This window comes from Chelonoidis abingdonii, chromosome 1, assembly GCF_003597395.2.
Source record: "Chelonoidis abingdonii isolate Lonesome George chromosome 1, CheloAbing_2.0, whole genome shotgun sequence".
NCBI classification, from domain to species: Eukaryota; Metazoa; Chordata; order Testudines; family Testudinidae; genus Chelonoidis; species Chelonoidis abingdonii.
The window spans coordinates 290,878,772-290,898,953 of record NC_133769.1 but is presented as its reverse complement, the minus strand read 5'-3'; the positions used below and the strand labels follow the sequence as shown (position 1 = coordinate 290,898,953).

The 20,182-nt window shown below is 42.4% G+C and overlaps 1 protein-coding gene across 4 annotated transcripts in view; it reads right to left on the bottom strand.

Annotated features, from left to right (window-relative positions):
- The window catches only part of MYCBP2 (MYC binding protein 2), a 457,693-nt gene that overhangs the window by 292,036 nt on the left and 145,475 nt on the right, over window positions 1-20,182 (bottom strand). For all 4 annotated transcript variants that reach the window (XM_075061530.1, XM_075061532.1, XM_075061531.1 and 1 more), the window contains exons 22-24: window positions 19,939-20,143; window positions 19,414-19,567; window positions 11,376-11,548 (exon numbers count right to left, since the gene is read on the bottom strand). In XM_075061530.1, the coding sequence (XP_074917631.1) occupies window positions 11,376-11,548; window positions 19,414-19,567; window positions 19,939-20,143 (532 nt within the window). The remainder of the gene's footprint in view (window positions 1-11,375; window positions 11,549-19,413; window positions 19,568-19,938; window positions 20,144-20,182) is intronic.

The window sequence follows — 20,182 nt, the reverse complement described above, 5'->3', positions numbered from 1 at the left end:
GTATGCTCTTCATGAGAAGATGGCAAACTGTCTGAAAACATCAGGTGATGACATGACAGTAAATCCTATGTTTTCATCATGTAAGGGGATATCTACATTATATCCATCAGCAGATTTATCAGTGTCCTAAGGGACATCCTCTTCCAAAATATCCCATATCCTAGTCTTCCACTGTGGACGTGTCAGGTTCCTGAAAGGGATAGCAAGCTGAACTGGTATAATCTGTAGGCATCAGAACAGTCAGTACTAGTGCCAACAGTTGTGGTGCCTTCACTAGTGCCACAGAAGTAGAGACATCTCTTCTAGAGTGCGAATCAGATGATGCCCAGGGTTTTAGCTTAGATGCTTCAATAAGGGCCAACATTGACTCTTGTATGAAAGGCCGTGTAAACACTGTATAGGATCTTGAAGCATCTCCTTCCAGGAGGCAGACATCTGGCAGTAGGTGAAAAATGGGCTGAAATGTACTGAGACACAGTATATGGCATTGGGGACCGGTGATCCTGCCTTAGAATGCACCAAAGCTGTTCCCTACTACTTCCATAAACAGGGAGAATCTGGCCAGAGGGCTGAGAAATGGGTTGCGACTGCAAGAGAAAGATACCAGTATACATGCCAGAAGTACCAAGACATGAAGACACAGTGTCCTGGATACTGGAAGAAGAGCGCAATCCTCTGACATCAGTGCCAACTCTTCCTATACAGATTCATTTGGCAGCAGTGGCTCCCAAATTGGGATGCTTGGTGTAGAAAAGCAGGTATGTGCTTTTATATATATACATATACATATATATACATATATATATATATACACACACACACACACACACACATATATATATTCTCTTATGCCAAAATGTTTCCTCTTCTCCTTATTTTTGAAAGAAATTTTGTGGAGGGAGAAGTCAGCGCTAAGAAGTAGAGTTGGCACTGGTATAGAAGCAGAGTGTGTACCTTTTCTGGGTGGTCCTGATACCAAGGCAGAAGCTGGTGCCATCAATGTTGCCATTGGTGCCAGCATCAGGTTATGGGGGCTTCTCTTGGATATGGTGCTGCTGAAGGGTGCTGACATGAGATAGTGACTCTGGTAGCAGGCAATGAAACTAAACACAGATCCTGCAGCCAACTCTGATACCAGCAAGTGCCTCATAAGCACAGAAGGCAAGGATCTCAGCAAAAAATAGGGATACCCTGGGTATGCACAAGATTTTGCTCTGAGGACAGATATCTTGGCTTCAGGGTCTCAGAGGACTTAAGCCTGTAGCCTCAAGTCCATGCAGGTAATTGGCTTGGCAGCTGCACTGCTGAGAAGGATCTGGGAGATTGTCATAAATAGCTAGCTAAGGGTTAATGTTTCTTTTACCTGTAAAGGGTTAACAAAGGGGACCAAACACCTGACAAGAGGACCAGTCAGGAAACCAGATTTTTAAAAGCTAAGGGAGGGAATTTGTGGGTCTTCTTTGTCTTGGGTCTGTGTCTATTGTCTGTCTCTCAGCTATGAGAAGCTTCTTTCTTCTCCTTCTAATCTCTGTTTCCAACTTGTAAGTACAGGTAGAAAAACAATATAGGTTTATGTGTTTTGGGTGTATTTACATGTGTGTAACTTGCTGGAATGTTTAAATTGTATCTTTTGAATAAGGTTGTTTTATTCATTTTTTCTTTAAGCAATTTGTCCTGTATTATTGTCATCTTGATACAGAGAAATTTTGATGTCTTTTTTCTCTCTTTTTTTATATAAAGTTTTCTTTTTAAGACTTGTTTGAGTTTTCTCTCTGGGTAGGCTAAGGAACAAGGGGAGGGAATTCTCTTTGTGTTAGATTACAGAGGATAAGCTCTGCAGACCAGGAATTGGTGAGGGGGAAAGAGAGATAGAATCATTTCTGTTTCCTTGTATTTGGGTTTGTTCTCTTGTGATAGAGGCGACATGCTTCTTGGTATTGGTGATGTAAAAGATTGCATCAATACTCTCAGGTTAGCCCAGAGAGGAAAGTCTGGGTGGGAGAGGGAGGGGAAAGGGAAGTGGAGTATTTCCCTTGCCGGTAAGACTCAGACGCTTCTGGGTCTGGGTCCCTCCAGGGAAAGTGTGGGGACAGGCAAGGCAGGCGCTGTAATTCCTGTTGGTGGCAGCTGAATAAAGATCCAAGCTGGTAATTAAGCTGGAGGTTATACTAAACACCCAGATTTTGGACGCTAAGGTCCAGTTGGAGAAAGGCTTATAAGATGTGTGATCACATCTCCAACATGCGTTACAATGCGACTGTCTGTTAGCAAAAAAAAAAAATAAAAATAAACAATGTAATTGGGTGCATAACAGACGGTATGGCATGCAACTTACAGGAGGTGATAGTACAGCTCTACTCAGCGCTGATTAGGCCTGAGCTCGAGTATTGTGTCCAATTTTGGTCACAGCTGTATAGAAAAGATGTAGAGAAATTGGAAAGGATCTAGAGGTGAGCAACAAAGATGATCAAAGGGATGGAATGCAAGCCATATAAGCAAAGGCTGAAGGAACCAGGAATGGTTAGTTTGGAAAAGAGGAGATTAAAGATGGACAGTATGCCTTGAACCCCGCCAGAGGGCAGAAGCCACGAGCTCCCCTCCCCGCAAGTCTGTTACACGGAGAAAGGAGTGGAGACAGTGAGCCCCGGGAGCTGCACTTTAACGGGAAAAGATCTGTATGTGGCTCATGAGCTGCAGTTTGGCCACCCCATCATACAGTCTGACCTGCATAACACAAACCACAGAACTTCACCCAGTAATTCCAGCATCATGCTCATATCTTGTGGTTGAGGTGAAGAACATTTTTAGAAAGACATCTGATCTTTATTTGAAAGTTTCAAGTGATAGAGAACAAAAAGATCCACTGTTAAGTTGTTCAAATGGTTATCGTCACTTTATTTTCAGTTTGAATTTGTCTGGCTGGACACTGTTATATCTTTTGCTCACCAGATTACAGAGCCTTCTATCAAGGGGAAATTCTGTTTTACCTGTGAACTTTCATTCTAAGACCCTCCATATCAGAGAGTTGTCAGTCAGCATGCCCGATCTCATTCAACTGGTGTATGTAACACATACACGGTTCGCGCACATATGCGCTTGTGCGTAATAGATCTCATTCTTCCTCTGGAATCTGCTATACCATCTTACAGAGGGTAAGTTTTACCCTGGGGTCTTAAAGGTACTTCTGAAGAGCAATTTGGGGGAGGAGAGAATTCCTGTCTTTGGGAGGTTGTGATAAACAATATTTATTCTGTATTTTGTAGATTGTTCAAAAAACATTTCCAAGACCATTTTGCATTTGCTACTCTAACTGTTTAAGTAGTTCACCCACAGCCTAAACCCGGATAGCATCAGCAGTAAGACTGAAAAGGGGGACAAACCCATTTGATTTGATTACCATTAATAAGTATGTTTGGCAAAAAGGCCACAAACGTGTTTGGAAAAAAAGGAATTAAACTCAAAAACTTGGAAAGCCACCAGACTAATGGTACGTCTATATTACCCGCCGCATTGGCGGGTAGTGTTCGATGTATCGGGGATCAATTTATCGTGTCTTGTCTGGATGTGATAAATCGATCCGCTAACTGACGCCCGTACTCCACATCGGCAGGAGGAACAAGCGCAGTCAATGGAGGTGCTGCGGTAGTCGACTTGCCGCCATGAGGACGGCCAGATAAGTCGAACTAAGATACTTTGACTTCAGCTACGCGAATAGCATAGCTGAAGTTGCGTATGTTAGTTCAGCCCCCCCCACTAATGTAGCCCAGGCCTAAGTAACAGTTTCTTAAACTGAGTTCTTCTATCCATAATGCTGTCTTCATAATAGGATTAAGGTATAAAAGATACATAAATAAGAGTGCTTTACAACAGCCTGAAGGCTATAATTGAAGGGAAAGTTACGCGCCCTGTGCAGTAAATGCAGTTCAAGATGCGTGCACCCAGGGGTGCCTAACTTCAGATGTGCTTACACCCCATGTACCTTTGATCGAAAATTTTTGGTAGCAGTCCTCAGTTAACCTGCACATGCACTCTACATTTCCTTGTGCCTTGCACCGACACTACATAGGCCTGTGCAGTCAAACTGCCCCTCAGTTCCTTCTCCACCATAAAGTCCCCAAAGGAAACTGTGAAGCAGAAAGGAAGGAAGGACTGTAACAGAGCATTCATGGGGACACACATCACAAAGAATCCCAGTTACTGCACTGGGTTAGTAATCTCTCCTTATTTGAGTAGTGTCCCCATAGGTACTTCACTTCAGGTGACTACCATTGAGCATTCACAGCAGGAGGAGGGGGCTTTGAAGTCACGTTCAAGACTAATAACAAGGCGGCATTTCAAAGGAAGCATCTGATCTTGAAGACTAGACTATCGCACAATTTCTAGAAAAGGTACGTACTGACATCCAAGTTACAGCCTTACAAATATCCAGAACCAAAACATGTTTGAGCAGCACCACAGAGGTAGAGAAAGACCTCTTGGAATGGGCCAACATCCTAAGAGGAGGCTGAATGTCAGCAGTTGTGTAGCATTATATAATACAATGAGGAATCCCCCTGGAGAATCTTTGGGTAGAAACTGCTGAACCTTTAGACCTATCCACAATGGATACACACAGTCTGGGTGAGATTCTAAATTACCTTGTTCTGTCCAGAGAAAAGGCTAATGCCTTCCTACCATCCAAGGTGGGAAATGGACTGATTAGGTTTTCGGGAAAATATCAAAAGATGGATGACTGGATTAATATAAAAATCAGACAACTCGGGTTAAAGTTTTAGACGTGGACAAAGAAACTGTGTCCTTGAAAAATACTGGAAATGGGGGTCCACCGTTAGATCTCTTATTTCTTCAACCCTTTAAGCAGAGGTAACAGACACAAAAAGGCAGCCTTCATAGATAAATTAACGAGGGAAGAGGGAACAATTGGCTCAAAGGGAGGATTCATAAGGCATTTAAATACTTGATTTAAATCCCATATTGGCAGTGAGTTCCTTAACCTTGAGGGGGCAAATTACTCATCTTCCGAGAAACCTCATTTGTGGGATTAGCAAAAAACTGAATCCCTCAATCGAGGAACAAAAAGCTGTTATGGCTGTCAGGCATACCCTGACAGAACTCAAATAATCCTGTCTTTAAGTTTCGAAAATAGTTCAAAACAGTCAAGAGGACTAGTGAGCAGGTGGAGAACTTCTCTGATCACACCTAATGCTGCATCTTTCCCAGTCATGAAGGTAAGTGAATCTTGTGGACTCCTTTCTACTGTTCATTAATACCTGTTGTACCGCCTCAAAACAGGAAGTCTCTAGGCCTGTAATCCATCGAGAAGCCAAGCTCTAAGATGAAAAATCCTCAAGCTGGGATGGAACATTCAACCACCATCCTGAGAAAGGAGATGAGGAATGGATGGAAAAGTGACTGCGTGGCAAACAGCTGGGTGAATTAGGTAAGGATACCAGTTCTGCCTGGGCCATGTGTGAACTATTAATATGAATTTAACCTTGTCATACCCGATTTCATTCATCACCCTCAGAATCAGGGATGGTGGAGAAAGTGTATATAGAAGGCATGGAACAAAAAAGGTGTCTCCGTCTCCTGCCCCGCAACAAAAATATTTGCATTTCTTATAACAGTGGCAAAGTCTATTTTCAGAACTCCCCAACTCAGAAATATTTGATTGAGCATTCAAGAGTCCCGCTCCCATTCAGTCCTGGGAGGTGTCTGCTGAGGTAATAGACGTAGGTATTTCGTACCTGGGAAATACGCAGAAGTTACTCACCTTATGCAGTAACAATGGTTCTTTGCAATGTGTCCCCCTATGGGTGCTCCACTGTAGGTGTGTTTGCATCCCTGCACTGAGTGAAGAACTTCAGTAGCCGTGTCCATTAGGCCTACACATTCACTGTCTCTCCTTGAGCCCCACCACTAGGGTAGTTACTGTATACGGGCTAATTCCACTCACTTCCTTCTCTACCACAGAGTCATTGTCAAGAACTCCAAAATAGAGGGGAGGAGGGTGGGTTGTGGAGCAGATAGAGTGACACACATCTTGAAGAACCATCGTTACAGCACACTGTGAGTAACTTCTTCAAGTAGTGTCCCTATAGGTGCTCCACTGTAGGTGACTCCCAAGCAGTATCCCCTCTGGAGGACAGGGTCTTGGAAGTCCGTTCAAGTACAGATGACAGCACTGTGGAGTCAAAGATGGCAAGGGAAGCAGAGAGTTTCCAGCGATCTCAATGTTCTGTGAAGGTGTGGACTCACGCCATCACTCTACAGATCTTGGAGACAGGGACATTCTTGAAGAAGGCAATGGATGAGGAAATTGACCTTTTGGAGCCTGCATGAACAGTATCCGGAGGGGTCATACTGCAAACTTGGTAACATTGTCTAATATAGTTTGGAAAGCCTTTTGGCTGATATTGCCCAGCCCATAATGGAGAGGAAAAGTCTGGGGAACTTCCTGAAAGCATTCATCCCGTCCAGGTAGAAGGCCAGGACTCTTCTGACATTTAGAGTATGTAAAATAGCTTCTCTGTTGTCTCGGTGAGGCTTGAATTAGAAGGTTTGAAGATTCATCAATTGGTTCACTTAAAGGCCATCAACCAAGAATGGTAGCTAGCAGCAAAGACAAATCTATGGTCTTCCCTTGACAAGGCCAATACTGCAGCCAGATACATATCAACGGCGGTAGTGATGCGACATGCCTTTGAACGCCACCTGTTGGGCTTCCCAACGGAGGTGCAGGCAAACGTCGAAGATCTTCCCTTTGACGGCACTGAGCTCTCTGCAGAGAAATTGTTTACGATGCAACTCAGCCAGCTGCTCAGTAAAATTGTTCAGTTTCAAGTAATTCTCGTAATCATATTTTGCCATAACCTCTTGGTAGCTGGTGATCTGAAACTGAAGCATGACCAAGAAGTACATCTTCTCCCAAATAAGTCCAAATACTTCTAATCCCTATAGTAGCGAGTGGACCTCATGTGGTGTTGACAGCCATGAGAACTGACAGCATCCACTACGACAGAATTGGATGGAGGGTGGGAGAAGAGGAACTCTGCTTCTCTCGCAAGGACATAGTATTTGTCTTCCCGCTTGCAAGTCTGTGCAACTGACGCTGGAGTATGACATATGGTTCTCGCAGGGTTGAGAAGGGCCTCACTGATAAAGAGGGACACTTTTGAAGAGGAAGATGAGTGAAGGATGTCCAGGAACTTGTGGTGCATATACTTGACTAGCTCCAAAGTCCTGGACATCATGGCTAAGGAAGTGTGTTCGGGGGCTCACGGAAGGGACTAGAAGCCCAAGAGGCCTGGGGGTGGTATGCAGCCCAGGGGTCCCAGTATGGACACTTGAGTGGTGGTGCCCTATGGATGGGCCATAAGAGGACGGCAGTGGTGGACCATCTGAAGATATGCCCAGTGGCCCTGTTGGTATCAGGCCCCATAGAGGGTTTGGAGGGAGTCCAGAGATATCCCCTCCTCTGAGTCTGCACTGGAGAGAGGGGAAGCATTGCAAGGCAGTAGGGGAGACTACTGTGCCAGGCAAAGACTTGGTGCAGAAGTCCTAGTGCTGAGGAGAAGAGACTCAGCATGTTAATTACACGGAGGTCCTTGAGATGTCGGAATTTGGTGGTGCCGACTGGCTCAGTGCCACAGCAGTGTTGAGGGGGACAGAGATCTTGTTCACATCGGCCATTCAGGTACAGGATGAGGCGACAGTACTAACTGGATATCATGTACCAGTGGTGCCTTCAAGTATTTGGTCCTGTCCTTCTCTTTGGGTGCTATTGACTCTGTGCCCGTACCCACTGGGTCTGTGGGCACATCAACAGTGCCTGCCATGGATACTTGGCCTGTCTCGGTGCTGATGGTACCAAGGCTACCAAGCATGTTGGGAATCATTTTCAGCTTGCTCGCAGTTCGCTATGGGGACTTTCCGTCCTCCTTTTTGACTTATGAGAGAGGCCAGCGGCAGATTTTTTTTTACCCCAGGGCCCTTGGATGTTGTGGGATGTGGGGAAGACTCATATCTGTGTGGAAACTCTTGGTCCAGGTCCAGAGAAGGTCTGAGAGCTGCTTTCATGGATATAATCCTCTTTCTCAGTTCTGTCCTTGGGAGACTGAGGCCTAAGCTACTGACAGAAAGTGAACTTTTGAGGAATGTGTCCTTCCCCAAGACAACGAATGCACTGTGAATGCATGGTATTTGTGATGGGGATACCCTTGTTGCAGAAGAGGCACTTCTTGACACTCGGCGAACTCAGCTCAGGCTACTGGGGAAAGAATGGCCCCCCAAAAGAAAGATGGAAATAAAAAAAAAATAAAATCCCCGCATGCTGACTAGTCTTGTGGCGGGGCATAAGGCGAGAGAGTGCATGTTAGGGCCTAATGGACAGTGCTACCGAAGTTCTCTGATCTGCAGCATAGGGACGCAAACACAACTACAGTGGAGTATCTAAAGGGACACTACTCGAAGAAGCAGCAGAGTTTAGGATGCAGTTGCCTAAGCACAGTTCCAGAGTTTTATTGCTTCAGCACAAAGAGAAGGCAGTCTGACCCCTCCCTATCAATTGATATAGAAAATGCAGACTATGTTGTCTGTTAAGATCCTTATGGACTTGTTTCTGATTCAAGTTAGGAAACAGAGGCATTCCTGACTGCCTCAACTTGTGAAGGGTGAAGTGCAAGAGTGCCTCTGGGCTGAACAGTTGTCCTGAGTAGTACTGGTCCCAGATGTGCTTCACCGTCTATCAGTGATGCATCTGTCATTATGGTGATGGAAGGAGGAGTTTGAACGAAAGGAACTTCTGCACGGATCCTGACTGGGACTTTCGACAAATTGAGTTGTGGAAACAATTCTGACACATCAAAGTGTAGCCTACCACAAAGCATCAAAAAGGTATATGTTGCCATGTATCCGAGCAATTGCAGACAATTTTTTTGTGATGTGCGTGGGTTGGTTTGAATCTTTGAGATTAGACCTATTAACATCAGGAATCTGACTGAAGAAAGGTAAGGCCCGGCTGATATTGTGTCTAAGGAGCCCCCTATTTGTTGTACTGCAGTCCAAGTAAATTTCTCAATGCTGAGCTGCAACCCTAGCTTGTGGAACAGAGACCACTCTTTGCGATAAGAATAGCAAACCTTGTTGTAAGATTGGCCCTTGTATAGCCAGTCATCAAGATAAGGAAATAGCTTATCTCCAATCTCTGAGTATAATTCTGTGACCACTGCTAACACCTTCGAAAACACCCTTGGGGCAGAAAAGAGGCAGAATGGGAGCACTAATACTAGCAGTGATCCTAACCTATCAGAAACCAAAGGAATTGCTTACAAATTGGAGGAATCGCATATGAAAATAGGTGTCCTGAAGGTCAAGAGCCAAAACCCAACCCCCTGGTTCCAAGGATGGAATTATTGCTGCAACAGTCAACATCCTGAATTTCGGGGATTTCACAAAATTGTTTAGGGGGTCTTAGATCTAAAATTGATCTCCATCCTCCATTCTTTTTCAGGGCCAGGAAATAGTTGGAGTAGATGGTCTTCCCACTGTGCTGAACTAGAACATTTTTACAGCTCCTATATGCACGGGAGGGAATCAACTTTCTGCCTTAAGAAAGGCTCATGAGAGGGATCCCTGAAGAGGTGTGGGTAAGAGGAAAAGTAGGTAAAAACAGATGGAATGCCCCAATCTTGTAACCTCCTACATCCATTTATCTGATGTAATCTACTCCCATGCAAACTGAAAACAAGAGATGTGGTCTCCAAAAAAGGAGGAAGGAGGCAGAATGGTGCACATGCAGCTCAGTTCTATGGGACTGTTTCAGGACCATGACCAACTTGTCATAACTGCCACTTACATGCTGATGGGACTTAAGTGGTAGACACTGAAGAAACAGTCTCTTCCTCTGATATCGTAGTTTCTTTTTGAGGGCTTCATAAGGTCTCTCAAAAGTTGGAAATTATGTGAGGCAGGATCTCTGTGCTGTCTGGGATTTACTAAATCTTATTTTGTACACAAGTGTGTAAATCCCAAGAGATCTCAAGGTGGCTCTAGAATGCTTTACGGCAGGGGTTGGCAACCTTCGGCACGCAGCCCATCAGGGTAATCCACTGGCGGGACATGGGGCTGTGCTGGCCACTGCTTCTCGCAGCTCTCATTAGCCTGGAACAGTGAACCGCAGCCATTGGGAGCTGAGGGAAGCTGTGCCTGTGGACGGTGAGTGTAAACAAAATGTCTTGTGGCTTGCCAGTGGATTACCCCGATGGGCCGCATGCCGAAGGTAGCTGACCCCTGCTTTAGGGTATGCAAGTATTTGTCTTTGGATTCCACAAAAAGTTTGACACCATGAAAGGGAAAGTCCTGAAAGAAGTTTTGGACCTCCCTTTCAAATTCTAAAAACTGAAACCAGGATGCTGTGCATATGACCACTGCTGCAGCAACAGACTGAGCAGCAGTGTCTGCGGCATCCCAGTGAGACCTGAAAAGACATTCTGGCTAACAGTTGCCCCTAACTATAGCCTAAGACAGCTCACTCTGTTCAGTTGATAAATGTTCAATAAAGGTGGAAAAATTGGTGTAATTTGAGTGGTTGTATATAGCCATGACAGCCTGACAGTTTGCTATTCTAAATTGAAGTGTTGGGGATGAGTAGATCTTGCAGCCAAATCAATTAAGACGTTGTTGATCTTGATCATGTAGAGGGGTTTTACCAGGACGTGAGGTCTCTGAAACAGTCTTAGCTGGAGGAGAGAGACTTTAGAGCAGACTCCTTCTGAGGAGAATGGGCTCTCTTTTTCTAGGTCTTCTCTGAGGATTTACCTCCAACAGATCCAAGTGAATGTGCTGAAGTCAAAGGGGCACTATGTTCACTCCCAGGCTGACATCTGAGGTGAGCGAATGGGCATTCTGTCCTGGATCTGAAGCTGGACAGGGAGAATACTGCATTGTTAAGAGTCAAAGTCTTTTCTCATGATTCTTCCTACCCCTGCCCTTAAACTCAGACCAGAACTTTTGAGACCAATTCCTCTGAAACAAAGTAAACAGAAATGAGAGACAGAGAGGCTAATAGACTATTTTTGAATAGAAAGGCACACTAATACTCTGTCTCAGGCTCAGGCGGATGAGAAGGAACTGAGAGCAGTTCTACTGTGCAGCCCTATATAGCCTCCGTGGAAGGCATGAGGATGTGTACGGCATATATGCAAGTCGAACGAGCACTATTACAAAAAAATCTATGACCTCAGTTTATGGGGTGTAAACACACCTGAAGTGGAGCACCATGGGGACACTACTCAAAGACAACACAAACACACATACAGCAGAGTGCATTTACTATTACTTTTCAGCTTTTTGATTCATCAACCATAAATTTATACCTAGAACGTGCAAAGCTGCATGAGACCTGGTGGTTAGAGCTTTGGATCCTGTCGGAAGAGCAAGTTCCGGGCTTAGAATACTACATCGGGATTGCATGTCTGGAGCTGAGGGAAGCCTGGAATCAGCAACAACGGCATTGTAACTCCACAGTTCTCTAGTTTTTGGTCGAAACCTGACCCAAAAACACAAAGTAAAGAAAAAATATTTCAATGTAGAAAAAATTAAATTTAACGTAAAAAATTAACTGAACCTATTTTAATATCTAAACTATTTTAATATCTACTGAAAACTACTTAATGATAGTTCCGACTAGTAGGGAATGTTAGGATTACAATCCACTGTACCAATGAAATATATGTTATGCAAGATAATCACTATTTATTACAAAAATGTAACAAAAGCCCCAAGCAGTCTTAATAACCTTAAATTCAAACAAACAGATTAGATTATTTAAATTTCAGAACATCCAAAAAATGTTCTAAGCATGTCTCAGAGCTAACAAGAGACGTTAAAATGGTTGTTGATTTCAGGAGCTTAAAATTGAATTATAGATATAATACAAGAAGTGACAGTACCAAACAGTAGGGGATGAGGCAAAAAATAACAAAGCTTTAAATTGGAAGACATAAGGTTACTCAGTTTTGAAGCACGTAAATCTTGGGATTGAGGGGTCCAATATATTTTTGCTTGTTTTTTTTCAACAGGCAGTACCTTCTTGTGGATGACCCATATGAAGAGGGTTTTTTTAAGGGAGAACGATATGAACACAGTAACTTAGCAATGGATTGAAAGAACCTTCTGTGTGCAGAGGCAGCATGGAATAAGATGGAGAAAGGGAATGAAATGAGTAAGAAGTATTTGTTATCAATGGTATATCAATGATGATAGCTAAAATTGACACTGAAATTATTTCACTGCTCAAAGCATGTTAGTAAGGAAAGAACAATAATATTTTGAAGACCTACAGCATCTTTACTCCCCCATCTGATTCATGAAGATAGAAGGGTAGGTGGAAACAAAAAGCCCTGAGAGCATATGAAGCCATATGACGGGGAAGCAGATCCCATAGATCTAAACAGATCTCATAGATTTGAGCAGGGCATCTAAGCCCCTGTGAAAAGGATCCAATCCTGCAGAGCCCAGATGGCCATTCAAGCCCTGGCCTCTAGTCAGACTGCATCCTTTCTAAACAAATGTGGGCTAACTGGCTTCCTCCCTGGGTCTATAGCTGCTACTGCCTGTCCTTCCTATAGACTTTTTGAACACTTATGCAACACTTCCACTTGACTCATTCAAGATTTTCTTCACAATCATGATGGCTAGAAACTTCTCTCTAAATGAAAGCTGAGATTCTGACATCATCACAGAACCTTAAGCATATAATTATTGCCTTAACTCATCTCTGCTCATAGGTGTATCTGAACTCTGATGAAGAGAACTCAATCTTGAAGAGACCATCAGAGCACACATTTTGAATATACTTGTAACCGAAGTTCTTCAGTATAGACTCTGCATATTGACACTCGTGGGATGCTCTGACTGATGCAGCCCAAATGGTAAAATTCTACCAGCAATAGCTGTTGAAGCATCCACGCGGTTCCCTTCCACTCTCCTCCCTACTCCTACAGAATTCTCGAGTTCTAGGGCAAGAGTTTAAAAGGAGCGTGATGACCCACCACCTCAGTTCATTCAACTGCAACCCCCAGTTCTTTGGTAAGTAGGACTGAGGTAATAGGGAAAGGTGGGTGGGGAGTGTGAATATCCAGAGTTCATCTTGAAGAATCTCAGTTACAGGTAAGTAAACTTCATTTCTTTCTTTGAATGGCCTCTGCATATTCCTACTCACGGGATGGATTAACAAGTGCTCTGACCCAAGGGGATGGAACCTGGCGTTCTAGTTAAACAAGTTGTGCATGACTGCCTTGCCAAACTTTGCACCAGATCTAGATTCCAAGTCTAAAGAACAATGATCAGTAAAAGTGTGAACACAACTCTGGGTTGCTACTGTACATATCTTCACCAGAGAACTGTATCTAGAGAAAGCCATGCAAGCTACCTTTGATTTTTCTGAATGAGTTCTGCTGCCTCGAGGAATGGATAATCCCTTCAATTTACAGGTTTCATAAATACCAAATCTAACCCATCTAGAGAGATTCTGTATACAAACAGCTTTTCCCTTGTTTTTTGGTCCACAAGCTCTGAATATCTTGGAAGATTGTCTAAATGTTGTAGTCCTATCTAAATAAAAAGACAACACTCTCTTCACACACAACATGTGTAATTTAGCATCCCCATCATGAGTACAGGATTTGTGAAAGATGACTGGTAAAAATATAGATTGATTTATGCGAAAAATCAGAGAATTTTTTTGGTAAAAACTTAGAATGAGGAAAAAGGAACCACTTTATCCTCATGAAAAATAGCAAATGATGGATCAGTGATTAATGCATGTAATTCACTTATGTATGTTGCAGAAGTGATTGCTATCAAAAACACTACTTTTTTTTTTTTTACAGACAAATGAAATAAAGAACAGGTTCAAAGGGGAGGGGGTCCCATTAATTGTGTTGTAATAAATTCAGATTCCAAGAGAGCACAGGAGTTTGTACTGAAGGATACAAATTAAGGCTTTTTTAAAACCTCTTAATTGCATCTCTTTAGTGAAAACTGATTTTCCCTCTACAGGTACATGCTATGCTGACATGGCTGAGATATGAACATTAACTGAAGATAAAAACAATTATGTTTTAAATACAATAAATATTCTAATACATAATTAATTGTTGCCATATAAGGATCCATGTTATACATGGAAATCCACAATAAAAACCTCTTCCATTTAAGACTATAGCACTTTTGTGTGGATTCTTTTCTAGACTAAAACAGTACATTCTGTACTTCTAATGAAAGCCTTTCTTCTAGCTCATCTAAAGATCTATTCCCCACGCAGTCAAGTGAAGGGACCAAAGGGTCAGATGCATAATTTCACAGATATAATGCTGTCATTTAGTATATTACTAACAGAATTGCTTTGTTTTTGAGTTGACATAGAAAATACATTACAGCTATTCTGACTTATCAGTTCTAAAATATTGGTGTGTAAGTTCCTTTGATGAATAATGATTTCTGACCAACAATTCACTGTTCTGATGGGCTCCCCATCCTAGGGTAGATGTATCCATGATCAGTATGACTGATATGTAAGGGATTGAAAAAAATACATCTTTCATTGCATTCTGATTGTCTGTCCACTACGTTAAATGATAACATCTGACATGGAATTAATATTTTTTCAATGAATATTGTCTAAACCTGGTTTGTAATTCTTTGCTAACTAGCGTTGAAGACCTCATCTGAAAACTAGCATAAGGAGGCACTGCTGTGGTTGACGCCAACAGACCCAACAACTGAAAGACGAAAAGAATCAATTGTCTCGGTAACTGGCAGAGGAAATACACACATCTTTTTACGGTTGATCTCTCTCCCCTCTGGGAGAACAGCACTCTTCACAGTTGAATCCACTATGACTCCTATACAAAGAACCCTTTAAATAAGGTTTAAACATGGCTTTTCCCAGTTTACTGGTAATCACAGACTGACAAATAGTGAATATATTTAATTTACAAGATCTCTTCCCTAAATGACACTTATTAAAACATCTAGGTACAAGTATACATACATCCCCTGCCGCTTTAGGTATACTGCCACAACAGACAGGCATTTTGCAAATACCCTGGGTGCTGCAGATAACTCAAAAGGGAGGGCCTTGTATTGAAAAATAGCCGTCTCCAACAATGAAACCGGAAAATTTCAATGATATTGTTTACAGAAATGTGGAAGTATGGGTCTTAAGATCAGAGCTGCAAAACAATCCTCGAGGGAAAGAGGGGGTGTTAGAGACAACATGCAGAAGTGAAGTTCTTTTATATAAAGTGTTTAATTTCCTTAAATCCAGACCTCTTTCCTCTGCGATCTCATGAAACTACATCTACTACACCTAACTACAGTAGAGATTGGAAATCCTTTTTTTTTTTTAGCAAATCAAGATGACTGATCTCTGTCCAAATATGAAGTGAGTGGCTTGTTGGGGGGAGAGGTTCTGAACTGAATTGTATAACCATATAAAAGAGTTTTAATATCCATCTGTCCAATGTTGTTAACTCCCACTGCTGAAAGAAAATGGGACAACTAGCCCCCAAACTGTGGATTAAACAATGTCCATATTGGCTGGCTCGAAGCCCCGTGTCATTATGTCAAATCCAATGCACGGCAGAAGACGAAGATGACAAAACTTTCCCTTTATTATTGCAAGGTTTAACATTCTTCCTCCATTGATGTTGATATTGTGAAGTATGATGTTTCGGATGAAAATGATATGCCGTTCTCTGGTAACTGTAATGATGTGGAGACAAAGAAGGTGGATATTGCCTTTGATACTTGTTTAATGAAGTAGAATATGACTTCTTCCCTACTTAAAGAAACCTAAAGATCTAGCAGATCTCATATTTTTCATGCTTTCCGGTACTTAGTCTGAACACTCAACAGACTACTCTCCTTCAAATGGAAGGTCCATGAGCCTCATTTCTGTCTCATAAGGGAGTCCCACCAATCTTAACCAGGTGTCTCTCCTTAGTGAGACAGCCAAAACTACTGATCTTGCTGAAATATCTGAGGATTCAAAGTGACCAACAACTGTTGCTGAGCAACATTCGGTCCTTCAGTCAAAATAGCATTTGATAACTTTTGGTGGTCCTCTAGAAGCACATTAAGAAAAGGACATTTTGCTCCAGAAATGCTATTGGTACCTAGCCATGACAGCTTCACAGTTGAATATGCACATGCTGCTTTTCTCTGAAGAAAATATATTTCTTCCTAATACATTCAGCCTCTTCCCTTCTTTATCTAATGGAGCAGAGTGAGCTTGGGCACTTTTTGATCTGTGAAATGTTACTTTGACCACCAACAAACTAGGAGGCAGGTAAGTATGAAACATAGCAAATCCTCCTTCAGAGAACTGATATATCATCTTTAGAGAAAAGCTGAGTGGTTGACATATTTCATAACAAGGAAAATATGATTAGTTATCTAACCACTGACCCCAAAATATCACAGAGGATGTGATGATTCCCCCACAAAAACAGAAGGAATATCCATCATCTTTGACATTCAAGATACTAAGGCTATAGCATTTTCTGATGGTGATGATACTGAGATATCCTCCCACATTTCCATTTGGAGAAGACACATTCCTTAATTCTGAATCAGAATCTACCAGCTCCAGCTTGTCCTCATCGTTTACCAATTTCCTTACGTGAGTTCTTCTGAGGAAGCTGTATTGGCTGGTCCTTATCCATTGGATTCAACAACTGAATGCCATCCTAATATAGTTTTGCTGAAAGTCTGTCCTTACAACTTCCTAATAAGGTGCCCAAAATAGCCAGTGAGACCATCTTACTAAAGGAGGTATCTACCACTCAAGCCAAAACCCCACTGGATAGATCAAGCTGGAAATATTTCTGTGCCTGCGGATCCAGCAGACCTGCACTGAACTGGTTATAATAATTTTTTCCTGGTTCTAATCTGTAATCTGTATTTCTCTTCTAACTTCAAATCACTCAAGGATCAGATAGGACTTGAGACAATAACCTCCTTGAAATGGAGAGCAGAGAACAAGTTCTTCTCCAGGGATCTTAATAGAATGCAGCAGCACAGTGCTGCTGACTCTCAGAAAAGCAGTCAGTCTGATTGCTTGCAGCAGCCCAAGTAATGTGTCCTAAGAAGCAGTACCAGGCTCAACTGTCAATGGAGCCACAGATGGATCCATATGATGAACTACTGCTTTAACGGTATTGTGCCAGTTAACGAATCCTCATCAGTTCTCTTAACTGGACCCTTAGATCTCACCATAAAGCCAGGCTCCTCCAGATGTGATATTGTCGGATCTGTACGAGGACAACTCCCAACTCTGAGCTGAGATCTTAAGTCAAATTCTGGCTCTATAAATAGATTCCGTCCTTGTAAATCTCTCTCTCAGATTGGTTCTTTGTATTGAGGCTGACATCAAGGCGATCTGCACACTTCTTCTTGATACTGCAATCAATACTTTCTGAAATGGGACAGCTATGGAAACAGTTTATCACTGATCCAAAACTTCTCTTTTTTGGATCCTTAACTATGATAGATCCTGCACCTGACACAGAAGCTGAATCTGTTTTTTTTCCCCAGCTGAAATGACTGGAACTACAACCACACTCTGAGAATTTGCTGCCACTGTCAGTGATTCCTGCAATAAAACTGACTGGAGCCTATTTCATCTCTCACACTCTTAGCCCTTGCGATAAACAGATTGTCAAGTATCAGGGGGTAGCCGTGCAAGTCTGAAGAAGCGCATCTGAAGTGGGGTTTTTACCCACAAACGCTTACGCCCAAATAAATCTGTTAGTCTTTAAGGTGCCACCAGACTTCTCGTTGTTTTTATTAAGCAGATTGGATATTCAGAGGGAGAACGATCTTCCCCCAAGCATGCCAAGTATCTGATATGTGCATCTGACGCAGGGAATACTGCCGGTCACAAGAAACATCTTTTGAATCCAGGCTTCTTAATCTGATCCAACATGTGATCCTTTAGCTACCTACCTCTAAGTAACAATATATAAATTATATGCACTTAGGTAACAACTAACCAATACAAACTATCTAGCTACTACTCCATAAGGATCACACAGCAACAGTGTAACCCTCCAGCTGATCATGGTTGAAGGAACTGAGGTGATGGAATTCCACACAACTTTTAAACCCCACAACTCGCAGAGTAGCCATGGGGGGGGGGAGGTGAGGGGGGAAGCAGAGGGACCAAGGGAGGCACATAGACACTCCAATGGCTACTGCTAGTAGCATCTTACCATTCAGGCTGCACTGCACTGGTTGGAGCATTCTATGAGTGGGAATATACAGAGGACACTTGAAGGAAGAGCTATAATCTATTGTGAATGTCCTCTTATTTTTATGTCTCAAGTGGGCAGAGCTTAGAAGAGTATCACTTCTTCCCTCTTCTGATCAGCTGTGACCAGTAAGACTGCTGAGGAAGATCCTTCAGTAACTGAATTGAGAGATTAAGACATGAACAAGTGGTTTAACTGTTGGGCAAGGCAAGAAGATTCAGATACACAATACACTGTGGAAGAAGAAACAGTAAAATCTGAATAAGGCTTGGACACAATGCAAGGAAAACAGATGGAGGAATTTAAGATTACCAAATATTTTGAGCCTGGAGGAGTTGTTGAAAACAACAGAGACCAAATGATGTGATGAGAATTCAGGAGGAAAAAGAAGGAGCTTTGTTTAGGCCATGTTGAGCTCAAGTGGACAGCAAGCCATCCAAGAAGAAAAAAACAGAGATACAGTGTGTCACAGGGTAGCTGGTTGCTCTCATAAACTGAGCCTTACTGACAGGTAAGTCCAATTCAGTTAAAGAGGGCTAGCCTACACCTGGGCCTAAAAAGGGTTGGTAGTAGGCAGCTGGAGGGAAGAAAGACTGAGATGAGTTGAGCCCTGGAGAGGAATGAACAGAGCAAGCTAAGTCCTGTGGAGGAAAAGCCACAGTGGAGTGCAGTGAGCTCCTACTGTGGGTCCCCAGAGCAAGGGGCCAAGAGGCTCAGGGAAGCAGCTCTGTGGCTGCTGTTCCAGGATGGGAGCAGAGCTGACTAAGGCTGGGAAGTTGCCAGGAGCAGGTGTGCTAGACACTTCTGGTAGGGCTGACCCTAAAGCCTGGGACCAATGACTGAGTTGAGACTGTTTTCTGTTTAAAGAAATAAACCTCCTTGGAAAGAGTGGGCGTGACAGCACATGCTTTGGAGCCAGGGAGAAGCAAAAGGCCTGGCACATATATAAACGAGACTAAACAAAAGCCTTCTTATGATAGGTAACAAATGATAGTTGATCTTATGTGAGCAGATGATGCTACCCAAAATTGTTCTAATAAATTCAATCTTATTTCTATACTGATGCCCCCTTTCTGTGACTACAAACCACACTTGCCTCCAAATAACATCATAAACAGGATCCAGACATACTCCAAACCCTTGAAGATCCTCCTGTTCAGAATCATTAAATGTCTTGCAACTCCCATCTACTTTATTTATCAGAAGACATTTAAACGGAGGCGGTTCTGACATAGAAGCAGGGACCAAACCTGGAAAAAATAGACAAATAGTGCATCTGTCACACGCTAGCCTCCATCTCTGAAGTAATAATAATACTGTAAGGAAGAGTACAGTATCTAATAGATGTGATGAGATGTTTTTAACTGCTCTGGAACATTAAAAATTTAAGAGAAGTTTGGAAGATTTTTATTTGTATTAATAAAATTACATTTGTAAATTAATTAAGAGTACCATATAAAATATAAATACTTAAAAGTAAAATGGAGTGTCATAAGATAAGAGTTTACTCAATTTGTATCTTTTACTTACTACCTCCACTTCTTGTATTGTAATGTTTCAAGTTCCTTCACTAAATGTAAGTTAAATGAACTAATTTACAATACTGTTGAAGAGCTCTTACCTATTATATACCTGCTTGCAAAGATCTCAGACGTGGCTAGAACATGAGAGTTAATGAGAGCTTCATCAATCCGAAGAAAAGTCTGATCTCCACTTGCTCCAATCCAAGTAGCTTTGCGTCCATATTTAGATCCAATATTAGGCATAGGTGCTGGCTTTGCATTCCAGTAAGGTATATCCAAAATTGGTCTACCAAGCTGTCCCTTCTAAAGAAAGAAATCAGTAATTAGTAAATACTAGCAAAA